The sequence below is a fragment of the Strix uralensis genome, chromosome 15, assembly GCF_047716275.1.
Source record: "Strix uralensis isolate ZFMK-TIS-50842 chromosome 15, bStrUra1, whole genome shotgun sequence".
Taxonomy (NCBI): domain Eukaryota; kingdom Metazoa; phylum Chordata; class Aves; order Strigiformes; family Strigidae; genus Strix; species Strix uralensis.
Window position 1 is genome coordinate 3,475,952 of NC_133986.1, and position 15,014 is coordinate 3,490,965.

The 15,014-nt window shown below is 39.6% G+C and overlaps 1 protein-coding gene across 2 annotated transcripts in view; it reads right to left on the reverse strand.

The window, feature by feature from the left end:
* HIPK3 (homeodomain interacting protein kinase 3) overlaps positions 1-15,014 on the reverse strand; it is a 75,654-nt gene that overhangs the window by 47,178 nt on the left and 13,462 nt on the right. For both annotated transcript variants that reach the window (XM_074884435.1, XM_074884434.1), the window contains exon 2: positions 10,576-11,671. In XM_074884435.1, coding sequence (XP_074740536.1) covers positions 10,576-11,669 — 1,094 coding nt within the window. In that variant the 5' untranslated portion in view covers positions 11,670-11,671. The remainder of the gene's footprint in view (positions 1-10,575; positions 11,672-15,014) is intronic.

Genomic DNA, 15,014 nt, shown 5'->3' on the forward strand with positions numbered 1-15,014 from the left:
GCCAGGCTCCTACACTGCTGCAATCCAGACAATGTAGTGCATTTTATAGAGTATGTCCTAATTTACTAGTGATATAAAATTCCAGATACCATGCATACCCAAATAAGCTATTTTTAATAATTTATCCTTGAAGTACATATTGTACACTGAGAAAAAACATTCTGGACATAATTCTGAATTTATCTTTATGACTAGTAAACAAAGATTAGACTTTTAGAAGCACAAGGAAATTAAGTGAATGCCAATGTATTCTGAATTTACTATTGTTTAAGTGGGCCTTCACTAAGAAGCGTGGATGCAGTTGGTTTTCCATTACTTAGCAGACTAATGGTCAGATTTTGGTGTTAAGACACAAGAGCTGAAGTCCACTTGCAGTCATACCATGCTGTACAACAAGCTGGACAACATCGCAGGGACAGAAGACAACACTTCCCACCATCCAGCTTCTGCAGAGGCTTAGTACTGCTGGCTTGTGCTTCTGCCCACTTCCAACAGCGAGCACATGGGACAGAAGGTCATAGTGCTGCCCCCTCTCCCACATACTTTGTGCCTATGCCTGCAGGGAGATTCAGAATTTTATTAAATGGTTCACAGGGATAAAACCAATTTTACTTTTCTCCTTACCAGCACAACTTTGCCTGCATAAAGACTCACTCAAGTACCACTGGTTTAAATTACATTATGCCTGCCCTTTAATCGATTGTGCTGTCTAATTACCAACAAACCAGGATTTTTAAGAAACAATGACACTTCACATGCTCTTAAAGTAACATCACAGTTTCAAAACGCAACTTCTTGAAAATCTTATCTGTGAAATGCTTTTGGCTTGCTTCCCCTCGCCCCCTAATCCAATTTCACTTGTTAGAAGGTATTTTATTAACAGTCCAAACAAAAATGCCTCCAAAATATTAGCCAGCGCTGTAGGATCATGGACCTTCAAACACACGGTATAAAATTTGACATTATGGTCATTTCAGGCAACTTGTTTTCATATAAATTTTAATTTTACTTCATTAAGTAAATTTAATTTTACTTAAGTTACTCCTGAGGATATTCCAATCGCACACAAGAGAAAAAATTTTCACAATGAGAACAATCAGCTACCAGAATAATCTCCTCAGGGAAGTAATGGATTCCCCAACATTGGACACTTCTAAGATTCAGATGGGCCACCCTGTCTGGACCGTGCTTTTGCCAATAAAGGCTAGACCAGACAATCCTTGAGGTCCCTTCCAAGCTGGTATTCTATGATTCTATGATTAATTACACCCCAAATACTTATTTTTATGTCAGACATACCTCTACCACTTTCTAATTAATGCCAGAATTCAGAAAAGAATTTTTCATTGACACTGGTTGGGTTTTTTTAGTCATAGTAGTATTTTATTGCTGGATTTGGTCTGAACCAGCACGAACGTTAAGAGTTCTAAACATGCCCACATTATCAATTTGCAGTTGTTCAACCTGCTTGATTTTCAGATCAACTGAGGCAGTTTGACTTCTGCAGCTAACAGGACAAGCCCTCAGCTGTGGTACATCCTCTCCCTTTCACAGGCTGTGTCAGCAGAGCAGCAGCTCAGCCCATTTTTTTGTATTCAGCCGTGCAGAAGACTTCTTCCCCCACACATCTGCTTCATCCTCTTCACTCATGTTGGATGCCGTGAGCTGATGCAGAAGGTAGCCCTCACCCACAAAACAGCTCTCCTTTGAAGACAAGGATGCCAGATGGGAGGAATAAGGGCTGATGTATAGGCTTTGCTTTCGATCATGTTGATTTAGATCTAGTACTACCTGCTCTTACAACAGAAATACACAGCCATATTGTCAAAACAGACACAGTGGGAGCAGTTAGACACAGTATTTACAAATATAGCATTGTAGCTACCACTGATATTTTCTGCCTTTAAGATACCTGATATATCCACACTCATGTACACACAGATGTAGATGAACAAATCTTTGTGACTGAAATATCAGTGCAGAGAAAAAAAAGGATCACATTTCAGTAGATCTATTTTAATGTGTGAAAAATAAAAGCTGCTTCCCAAAACTTTAGCCATGACAAACTTAAGTCCATCATTCAACCCCAAAAAATGGAAATACAGCAAGAACCAAGAGCTTTCGCCTTTGAGATTACGAAAGAATTTCCCTTCTGTTCAAACCAAAGCAGTCTAAAGACGAAGAGAACCATCATCTGAACTCTGATTTAAGTTCTTGCTCCTACCATCACTATTAATTGGAAATCTGGGCTGACATCACTAGACTTCCCAGCAGGTACCTTCAAATGCTTTGTGTTACCCCAGCTTACTTTACTCAGAAAGTCCCTGGCTCAGGAAAACAACTCAAAGGCTGGCTGCCATTTCATCCACTCCCATTCCCATGATACTCCTCTGGATCTTCAGAGAGGATTTAAAAAAAAACAAAACAAAAAAAGAAGAGTTGCAAAATTACAATAACCCTGACATTTTTCCACAGTATGGGGGGGTGGTGGTGTGTGGTGTGTGTGTGTGTGTATAACAAAAACCTACCATTACGAAAACATCTAATCTTATTCTCTGCTTCTATGAACAGAGAATAATAAGGTATTATAGACCACATTATGCTGACTAGAAAATAAGAGAATTGAAACTACATCTGTTATCAAATAGCTATATAAACATGAAGTTATAATGAGCTGAGATTGCCACTCCTGGAGGATACTTATAATGGATTTGGTTAGGTCCTTGTAATTATGAAATAGAAGTTTAAAATAGGAAGTCAATTAAACAATTAGCACTATGCAAAACATGCAAACAAAATCTTGCCAAATCACAGGCACAAGCCACAGAAGTTTATCTTGACATTAAGTTCTGTTTGCTCAAATAAGAAAATAAACCAGCAACCACAGTCCTGCAACTTTAAAGGGAGGGGGAAAAAAAAAAAAAGATTAAGTGTCCCAATTCACTTCTAAAAGCAATTCCTTACATTATCACGACTCTTTTCTTATATATATTACTGACAGTAACCATGCGTACTAGTACAGCAGCTGACTTTGAACATGCTGACCTTGAGCAAGCAAATGACCTTAGCAGCATGTACTTCTGGCTTATTTCATTGCAACAGCGAAACAGCCTCACCATCTATAGTAGTCTAGAGTCTCTGGCCACCACCCCTGACTATTTTAAGATATCCCAATACACTTCAGTGATGCACAGTTCAAAGTGATAGAATAACATCTGCTAGCATGTTGAAGTGCAAGTTGTTTACAGAAGCATTTTTAGTTTGTTCTCGCACTGCACTTCCTTGGCAGAAAACTCAATTTATTAACAGAGCTTTGCTTCCCATTTAAACATCTAAAACCCAAAATTTAAAAAAAAAAAACAAAACAAAACCAAAAACAACCAAACAAAAAAACTGCAAGAATATTAGGCATTGTGAAGGGAGAAAAACCAAGACATTCCACTCAAGATAAAGCTAATTTAGAAACTTCAAGTATGTGACAAGTATGCTTTTTCAAGTCAGTTGCTTCCCAAGATGTCAGTTTTGCACAACTTCTCTCCTTGGTCATCCCTATAAAGAAAATCTGTATTAAGATAGGTGTTTATTTGCATACAAGTTTTTAAGTGATATTTTAAACCTATGTAAATTGCATGTTGATCTGATGTTAGGAAAAGATAATCAACAAGTTACTGGGATACAACAGATGTGTTACTCACTGAGTCATAATAACCCATCCTGCCAACAATCCTAACCTACAAAAGGCAAACATTCTGTTTAACAAGAAGACTCTAGGGAGGTACTGTCAGCCTCCGCTCTCTGGAGTCCCTGGAGAGACAAGGACTACACCTAAGTTACAAAGGCCAGTGAGAAAACAAGTCTCTCCAGGAATTCACAGCCAAGAGAATTTTTTTCTAGTTTTGAAGGAATGTGTTTAAGAAAGAGGGAGAACAACAGATCAAACAAATTTCATAAATTTGAGGAGAAAAAAAACAGCATAAGCTCTTGACAGTTTATTCTGAAACTAAGATGAAGTGAAAGTCATAAATAAAAGCTGTCCTAGTGCAGCCTCAGAGCACACACATAGCCCTCGTTACATCCCAGCCCATGGGCAGTAATTAAGCCACAGAACTCAATTACTTTACTCTTTTTCCAAAACCCTTTAAAGCAGAAGGGATCACACCGGATCATATCACTTTTCTGAGCTGCAGCAGAACTGACTGGGCAAGTGAAAACAATGTCAGGACTACAGGACACAATGATTATCATTCTTCCTCCATCCTCTCTGATCCTTCATGGGAGAGAAGGGTAAGAGGAGGAGAGGGGAAAAGCCTGCTCTCATCCAACAGGAGTACATCCAACAGCAATTTTTCCATCTCTCTGAGCTCCACCGCAACATTAGTGACATTTGGCATTTTGTCTGGAACAACTCTGTTGATTAGCAACTATCCTTAGTTGGAAGGCTGGAGGGAGGATATCACTGTCCGATTCAGGAATGAGTTGACTCCACTGAGTGCATCTAGTCACATCATTTGCTTTTCCTTATGGGCACATTGCTGAATAACTAGGATCATATTTTACTGATGTCACCAACAGAGCAGAAAAACATTTCCAAGCTACGAGCGTCCCTTAATAACCAGACACCTTCCATTCTGCCAACATCACTCAAGTTGTCCATCAGCCTACCGCAGGTTCTGCTGGTGCCCTGTTTTATACAGAGATCAATTATATTGCTTCCCATCCATTTCATTTTCCTAAACTAAACAGCAGGTTGCATACAGACTGCTGGATGCCAAGAGGAGCATTCTTCCATCAGGAAACTGAGTGCTTTGCTTGTTCTCAAAACATATTTTTCAGTAAAATTTCCAGCTGTACTCTAACAGCAGTATGATCTGACATACTACAATGAAGCAGATGTTTTCTTGGGAGACAGGAGGCAAAAGATAGGAAACATAACCATAGGGGCAGCTACACAGGCAACTGGAGCAGCAACTGTTCAACTCTCTTCGGAGGCTGCGCAGAAGGAGCACACAATGACATAACACACTCACTCCTACACCTGCAATGGCTACTGTTAAGTCCATATTATTAAAAGGATTTTATGAATGGTAAGTTTTATAAGGTTTACTGAAGTCTCATTTTCCAGATTCTGTCTTTTAGGAAGACAGCCCCAAATTCAATCAACATGAAGGTGATTCCCCTTGAAAAACAATTAAGCAATAACTGCTCCCAACCAACAGCAAATCCTAGAAATCATGAAGCTCTGCACACATAAACACTGCTACAGCTCTCCCTTAGTGATCTACGTCAACGTGCAATGCAAACATGGCAATGCATTTTATGAATTCAGTTGGTGGAACAGCCAGGCAACAAGTGGAAGAAGAAACGTATCAGAGAAGAGAGAGGCTTCATCACTACCAAGCCCTGCCACACAGATGTTAACTCTTAGACGGAACTGTGTGGCCTTTAAATACAATTTTACCATCTCTGAATAACAGCTGAATGGTTACGGACGACAGCGAAGTGCAGAAGACATTGCTAACTGTCATGTGGGTATTAGCTAACAAGTAAAACAGAACCCTTTAACCACTGGTATTGCACACAGTTATTTCAAAAAGGGGAAATTATACAGGTTTCAACTGAAGGTTGTCTGGAAAAACACTCCTGAAGGGAGTATCAGAAGTAGTGTGCTGTGAAACCAGGCCTAAAGAGTTATGTCTGAATGTGAAAGGCTGAGAAGGCCATTGCTTCTCACTGTGACAGAAAGGAAAGTAACTCTGCTCCCTGAAGCAGATGGGCAGGACTATCTTGACAACTTCAGATCACTTGACTCTTCTTGGAAGTTATTGCTTCCTGGGGCCTGCTGTTCTGAAGCCCCTCTTCTTACATCCACTTCCCTAAATACATATAAACTCAGGAGAGAGGCAAAGCAAAGGCAGATTACTCCCAGATGGAAACACTATGCCCTGGGAAAACCTTCTGCCCCGCCAGATGAGTGCAAAACACTAGACTTAGAAATAAATGTGTTGATTCCCCACCTCTGTACCGTACACCATGCGATAAAGGGAAAAGCAGCTTTTGGTTTTGGATGCAACACTCCCCTTTTTGTGATTTGGGGCGCAGCTGACCAAAAGGACAGAAACATACTTAACATACCATTTCCATATATGACAACAGCTCGATTACCTATGCTGTACGTAAGGGTTTTTTTCTTTTCAAAATGTATACACTGTCTAGTTATTTACCTACTTGGATCACTCATAAAAGGTCAACAGTCCTAATGTGTGAGGCCAGCAGCAAAGAAAAGTCTTCAAATACCAGATCTCTCTAGTCCACAGCTATGAAAATCCAGACCAGCATAAAAACAGTGTGTAAGCACAGACACTCTCTTTTAGGGAGAGAGTATTCAGAATAATATCTCATCTTTAAAACAAAAAAAATAATAATAATCTGTGATTTAAGAGTGTATTGTGGTTAGTATTTATTCATATCCATACTCTAATTTCTAGCAATATATAACAATCAGGAGTTTCCAAAAGGTAACAAAATGTCAGTATTTTTATACTTGTTTTAACCATTTTCCTACTTTCTCTTTGCTTGACAAAGCTGAAACAGAAACAGGAAAACATCAAATCATTATCATTCCATCCAGTTTGCCTCCATTTTTCTGCTTGTCTACACCCTTTTAAAATTCAATTAGTCTCATTTTTTTACAATCTCTCCTCACACAAAAGTACTCTAACGTCTCCAATAGTCATCATTATGTCACCTCTTCTGCTATAGACTAAGGTAAGTCAGCCCATTATCCATTCACCTAGCTGTATTACATTCCCCGCTTTAAGTTCTAATTCTCTTACTACTTATTTTTCCAATTCATTACTCACTTCCTTATGCCAATATAAAATACTGTCAGTACCATTCAAAACACCGTAACCTTAGACTTTGTGGTGTTCTCCATTCTTGTGATAATTTGCTCACGACACTCCCGTGAACAAGAAAAAGAAGTGGTGACAAAAAAAAAATAAAGCACAAACAAGAAATAATCCCTTTTGTTTATTCACTTTTGCAAAACTTCTTTATGACTTCTCTTGAGCATTTGACATACGCCTCTACAGACGCTGGGGAGCATATGCATTCTACAGAGAAAGTGTAAATCCTATTCTTGAAAATGACCATGGCACAAGTTGACAGTGCTGCCAGAAATAACAGTTCCTCCCTTCCCCCAAGGCCACCTCCCTCCCTCCTCACGCTGGCACAGGCACTCTGGCAGATGCGGGGTGCACAGAACAAGGGGCAGGGATGGGGTCAGTATCACCCCGGGAGCAGGATAGCACCACACCGCAGGGTTGAGAAGCGACACCCCAGTGCTGCGGAGATGCAGCCCTGCTCCCTCTCTCAACCTACGCCATCATTTAAGGGCATTTAATTCCATCCTTCTTTAAGACCTCAGATCCTAAAATAGTCATTTTAAAACAAAATGTTTCCTCTTCATAACTTCCTTTAAATTCTTGAGCCTGAATGAGTGCTTTTGCACATCAGAAAAGGGCAGGTTCACATCACATTTACCTAGGAAATATTCATACAAACGTCAAAGTAGCTTGTGGTGCCTGTTACTTGGTGAGGCAAAGTCTCACACACTGTCATCTCCAGGCATGCAAGGATCCCCACTGGTAAAAGTTACAGGAAAAGCTCATGACAATACACATACAGCTCAGCACAGAAACAATTTTCAAAGATTGTACACAAGAATACAGATGGCATCACACTAATAAAAGAGGTGCTGTAGGGATCAAGCATTTTTTTAAACACATTTCCAATTTGAACTCTATCTGGATTAATTTAGCTCAAAGCTTTAAATAAAAATCTATTTAAATGAATGTTTTCTTGCTAAATAACCTAAACACATAGCACCACTGAGCTCAAGGGGTAGGGGGGGAAGAGAAATTTCAGTATCCCAACTGCTGCTTGATTTTTTTTTTAAAGGGTTTGTTTCAACATGTCATAGTCAAACAAGTCAAACCTGCACTATCACTCCCACCCTTTTCTAATACAAAAAACATTTAAGTATTGATATATTTTATGAAGTAGCCCCTTATTTGATTGACAAGAAGCACAATCTCTTGAAAAATAAATTCCATTGATACAATGTCTTCTCTGAAGGCCCTTCTCATTCCTCTTTAAGGCTTTTCTCTTCAAATTTCCCTGGTATCATCTATTTTGAGACCTTTTGGATCAAATCCCTATTTTCTGATATTATTTACATTAGTCAGGTGCTTCCAAAGCAATAAAAGAAAGTTTGAGAAACTGCATGCCAAGCTACACAAAATTAATTTGCATCACTCAATGGATAGAAAGCCATGCATCCACAATGAAATCCAGCATGCTAAAAACCTTTCCAGAAGTAAACTTTCTGCTGAAAATAATTTTGTAGTGTCTTTTTTTTTTTTCAAAATTATCTCAACCAATATTTAACTTAAATACAACACCAAAACTATTCAAGTAGATAGACCCTAACCTTTTTTCTTTTTGTATCTTTTTTACTTTCAAAAAAAATACTGACTTAAATGTTACTTTATAGAAGGATTATAAAACTATACAAGATGAAAGAATATGATCTTCTACTGATCAGCCTAAATATTTACAAAGCACTTAACTGCAACTTAGTAACTAGGGAATTTTAGCTGCAGATGTTATATGAGTCTATATGAATATCATTCAACAGCATTGAGCCAAGACAAGCATACACACCCACGAGTCTTATTCTTGGGGGAAAAAAAAAAAAGAATGAGTATTTTTCAATGTACACCCACAACGAACTCCACTTACTCACACTTTAGTGCATGTAATGCAATACAAGTATCCAAAATGCACACAAGGTGCCAAGGAGCTGCACGTTGATCTTGCCAGCCTACAGACCTGCTCAGCCTAGTAAGCATGTCAAAATTCTATATAAAGTATAGGTGCAAAGGAACATCAACCCAAATAAAACAAAACTACAGCTAGAATTTGTATGTAGGCAACTGAATAAGCACAACAATGCTATGGCATTTCCATCTGAAATGGAAAAAAACTATTTGAAACTAGCGAATGAAGTACTACAATAGGACCACCCAGACTGGCTATCAACAGCCTCTCCCTTTGTCAGTTCTTGGGGAGGCAGGAGGGAGAAATGGCAGTAGGTCACAATAATCTGCAATTGCTTCAAGAAATAAAAAAACAAAAGATGTAAGGAATTATTCTCAGACCATGCATCTTGAGTACCTGCTGAATTATGAATTTGTACAGAACAGCTTACGTCAAGACATTTGCCCTTGTCTAGAACCTCACAAAATTCATGCCTCCTTTTCAAGACTTGCACATTTTTGTCTTCCAGAGCCCAAAAATAAAGTACCTTGAGTGACTGCAGCTATTACACCAAAATGAACTCTCAAGTTACTTCATTTCTTATTTCCTCTCGTGCACATTTTTTTATGATGTGGGTATGCATCAATCCATATGGTTTCCCAATTTAGTTTTCTGTTGATGAACTTTGTTCAGTTTTTAAACCCTTAGCTGCAGTTTGTAATTAAGTAATGGGGAAATGCAGGTGATGAATTAGAATATTTTACATAAGCACTGTACATGAAATGTTCTTGTTTACAAGCTACAGTCAAATAATAGTTAGATCCTTCTGGCATGAACTCAAATCACTAATTTCATCAAGCCTAGAACTGCACTGCACAAGTTTTCACTTCCAGTATGGGCTGTCAAGTATTTAAAATTTTCTTCAAATTACTCATTGTCTTAGTTTACCAGCTTTTTACTGAACTTGCAGAGATGGGCAATACCCAGGACATACTATTGCCAATGATGCAAAGCAGAACTGAAAAAGATCTTCAATCAAGACAAGTTCAGCTTATAAAGAAAACAAATGATCTCAGATGCTAAATCCTAATAGCTTTTACATGTCACACAGATTGGATAACTATAGGAAGAAAGAAATAAAAAACAAAAATCAGAAATATACCTTCATTTTGAGGCCAATGCAGAATACAATCGTGTACCAAAATCACTTTAAATGCCTGCCTGGTATCACTAACTCCAGAAGTTCACTGAAGTCCACAGCTGCTGAAGGCACTGAATCAGAACTGAGTTTATAAGAACTAGGCAAAATATTTACAAGTGCTAGAGAAAACCAGAGGCATTTACATAATCTTTGGCAACAAGATATAAAAATATGGCACTTTAGTACATTGTCCAGCTGCTTACAAAAAAAAACCTCATCATGTTAGGAAGGCAGGAAAGGCATCTTAAACAAGCAAGTGAAAGCTTTTTTTTCCTATTTTTCTTTAAAGTCTCCTCAGAAGTCTCAAAATAGCAGTAAGTGATGACTTCAGAGAGCAACACAAAACATACCTCTAGAAAAAAATAACGCTACAAAAACAAAGCAAGTATTCACATTTAAAATGGTAATTAATCAATTAATCTTAGTATGACCTTCATTCTTAGATGGTCCTTATGTTTTCCAAATTATTAAGAGTAATTATTTAAGCCATTAACCTTAATAAATGCTAAAACCTTGTTCTATTAAAAGTTAAAAACAAAGTAAAAGACACCTACCTGTAATACCGAGATTGTAAATAGGTTGAACAAATAGTCTTTGATACATGGCTGGCAGACCCAAAATCTATTACTTTAACCCGGTAAGGCTGCCGAACAGGATCCACCAACATAATGTTCTCTGGTTTGAGGTCAGCATGGATTAAACCCAGGCTTTTTAGTTTTTTCAGTGCAGTGGCCACCTGTTGCAGAATAGGCCGTATTACTTTCAGTTGCAGAGGGCTGAATTTGTTTTGTTTCAGGAAGTCATATAAATTCTGTTCCAACATCTCAAATACCAGACAAGTATGGTTACGATGCTGAAAGCATTCGTAGGCTCTCACAAAATTAAATTCATCAGCATTTTCAGTACTCAGTCTCGCTAATATGCTCACTTCTATTTGTCCTTGGCGTGCATACGAAGGATGATTCTTCAAGATTTTGATTGCCACAATCTCATTTGTCCCTCTTTTCCAGCACTTCACCACTTGTCCAAAGGTCCCTCGCCCAAGGAAATCAAGAACCTCGTAAGTGTTTTTCACAGAGCACAATACCTCATGCTGTACTAACTGGTAATCTCCATCTCCGCTTGTACCACTTTGTTTTGAAGTTGCAGCCGTTGTCACAACTGTCACTGGGTTTCCTACGTTGGTTTGCAACATTGCAGGCAGGATGGACAGTTCGTCGACAATCTGCATCGTGCTGTTTTGATTATCCAGCTCTTCGCTCTTACGCTTCAATCCACATCTCTGGGCTCCTTCCAGGATATCTGATCGGCTTCCTTGTGTCCCAGTCCGAGGTGCCTCTAACTGAGCTTGCTGCGCCCGCGCTGCTAACACTTTTGTAGCACCTGCAATATTTTTTAAAGCAACAGCATTTGACTGCAACAAAAAGTTCTGTCCTCGAGGTCTATCAAATGGGTTTTTAGTCTGAAAGTATGCACTAACCCTGTGGGGAGAAATTCCAAAGTTTTTACCATTCACATAGATTTGTGGGTAGGTTCTTTCGTGGTACACACAACTGCTTGGTTCTAGTTTGAGTTTCTTCACACTACAAAAGGCACTTGACTGGGTTTGATAAACATATGGTGGATAGACCAAGACTTGTGAGGCCATACCTACAGAGGGAGAGAAAAAGAAAAAGCAAGTGAGAATCCTGCATTCACATTTCCAAGCTTTGCTGCAGCTTCCTCTTCTAAAAAAGAATCAGGACATGAGTATTTTCCAAAAAAGCTAGCCTAAAGTTATTTCATATTTATTTCTTATGGCCAATAGCAAGGTCCTCATGTCTTCCCAGGGCGCCTGCTTCAGCACACGAGGACTGTGGCAGCAGCAGGTTACAGCACTGGTTTTGCTGGTGGCACTGGGCAGGACTGAGACAATCTGCAGCAGGCCGCTACATGTAATTTTTCAAGTGGGAGAACTACCTTTGTGCTATTAAAAACTCAGCTTTCCTTTAAAAACCCCGAGCATTTCTACATACAAAAGTACCATAGTTCAGTAACATAAGTTAAATAATCAAATCAAATATTTATCAATAATGATTTAAAATAACTTAAAAGCTATTAATTGAGTCAAAGCTACCTGTTACACAGCGTATCCAACCTACCCGTTGTAAGCACTACCAGGCTTCTAAGAAGAAACAGACAAATGACACAACTGAAAGATCGAAGAATTTCACCATGATAAAAGGGAAAGCAATCGAGCCATGTGATGGGGCCCAAAATACTTTAGAGGTGTGTGTATATTCATATAAACAATTGCAACTTTCTGGGGAAATTAAGGTGCACAGTAATCTAATCCATTCATGAAAGGCTGGTGCTTTCTTTAAGTTATACACTGTCCCACCGCAGATGTTTGCATATCAGTGACACAGCTGTAGGGGCTAGAGGCACCAATTTTCTTCCCCCCTCCTTCAGTTCAGATTTGGAAACTAAACATTAGCATCATACTTTGGCCATAGCAAACCTGCACTCTAAAGTAACCTGTTAAATTAGCCAAGTGTCATGTTCCATAGACCTACAAAATATGTCCCTGGTCAAGATCATTTCTGAAAACTGGGCTGATAATTGTGAAGAACTTACAAGGACACATTTCTCACAGAAAATTTATTTTCAAGTGAAAGTAAAGGGAAGAAAAAGAATACTTTTTTCTATATTCTGTATATATATATTTTTAATATATATTTTTTCTGACAACACAATTACTTCCTTGCTAAGAGAGAAGTTAGAATAAAAGATTGTGGACAATTTTAACTTTTGAATACCCAGTAAGGCTGAAATCAAAATTTCCAACTGATTGACTCCACCTTCCTTGAGGCCATCACATTTTTGAAAGGCTACACCTGTACTGCTTCTCAGAAAGAACACTCACACCTCAGAAATCGGTCACAAAGAACAATTTTGCACAAGAGAAGGCAGTTTGCCGGACTGCGAAGCCCCCGAGCACAGCAGCTCTGTTCTGCACAGCCCACGTGACAGCACAGAATTAGTCCCGCTGCCTCCCCAAATTTGTCCCCAGCTCAGGACACTAGCTCTACAGAAAGCAGGGCCACGCTCCACCTCCCTTTACCGGGCACGAAGCAGAGTGTGCCTACAGAGCGTCGGAGGAAGGAGGACAATGGCAGAGGTACATGGCCTGCAAGTAGGACAAGGAATCTCAATTCCACTTTAATTGCATAGACCTCGCCTCTCTCTGATGCTGTACCTTCCAGCTCTCATCTCTGCACTGACCCTGCTGTGTCCCCTTCCACACCTGTCAAACAACACACTTACACTTTTATGTCACATAATGCTAAACACTAAGAAAAAGGCATTGGATGGACCCCAGTGTAAATGACTACAAGGTTTCAGGGAACTTATGGCTTGTACCAGCCCGAGCAGCTCTCAGAGATTAATTCAATACCAATACTACTTTAACTAAATCATTTTTTCATACCAAGCACATGAAGATTCTGGCAACAGGTATTTAAATTGCAGATCACTCACATAAAACTTGGGCCAGACATTGCAATGACTCTGATCAAACGAAAACTAACCAAATGCATGGCATAATTATTCTGAAGCTGTGATTTGATTTATGCAAATTAACATTTTAAGAGTGATTAAAATAATCATACCATCATCTCAGTTTAGCATCCTGTAATGGTTTTTGCCCCAGCAGTAGAACAAAAACTTCAAAGCCCTTCCCCTTCCAAAGCTGTTTGCCCAGAGACAGACAATAAAGGAAGCTGGAGACTGCTGGCAGCTAGGCGCTCTTGCCACCAAACATTATGGGACTGTCACCAGCCTCCTGCTCCACAGCATTTAAGACTGACTCTCAACCTCAAAACACAGGCAAAAATTCTCCAAGTTCTTGAATTCTCTCCTAAATAACATATCCCATTACAAAGTGCCTGGTGCACAGCATAAGCATATTATTGACTATGGAACTTACCCTCTTTTCTATAATAATTATATTTAAATGAATCATTAATCCTGATTACATTACTTTGAGCTCCAAAGATCAACCCTCACCGACTGCCCCAGAGTACACATACATCCAAGCCTACTTGGAGCTTCCAGTGCCACCTGCACAGCTCAGACCAAACCATACCTTCTGTCAGCAGCTTACCATTCCTCCCATTCTTCTGGGACAAGTCAAATATCACATTTGCCACATTCACTCCAAAGACACTAAAGTCTCAAACTAATTTTTTTTTCTTAAAATCTTTTCAAGGTTGCTGCTAAAAAAAAAAAAAAAACTTGGCTTCCTTTTTCACCAGAAGCCCCACTTACACCTCTTTCACATGCATGTGCATGAGAAAAGTGAAACATTCAACCTCAGAAAACTTTTACACCTCAAAAGTAAAGAAATTGTCCCTCTTGTCAAGGTAATGCTACTGTGTTATCCCACAGTTTGCTGACAGGAGAGTTCCAATGCCTAAAATCGCCTCCATGACTCAGAGACAAATCTAAATGCCAAGGACCCAGGAGCACGACTGCACTGCTAAGCTCCTGGGCAGAAACAGGTCCAGCATGAGCAGCCAAAGCTGCGCTGCCCAGCGGGAAGGAGCCCGGACGCCTGACCCACAGGCCAGAGCCTTGCTGAGCTGCAGCAACCCCAGCAGGCCCGTTCACCCTGGATCTGCTATAACCAAGCAGCGAACGTCTTGCTTGGTTTAACTTCTGGAGAAGGTATTTGCCCGTGCAAGCATGTTGCCAAAGCTGATGGCGTGAAATCAAGACAATTACTTTGAAAAATCAGTGATAAATCTACACTGCAATTAAGGAGGTTTTCTGAAGACAGGACAGCCACCTGGGGCAGGGGGCAGAAAACAGGGGGAGGACAGTCCTCTAGCACAGCCAGAGGACCACTCAAATCCTAACCTCAGCCTTTTGAGACAACTGGCCTTCAAAAAGGTCCAAATTTTCTGTAGCTCATGCTATTCAAACCCGTCCAGAAGGACTGGAAGCACACAGT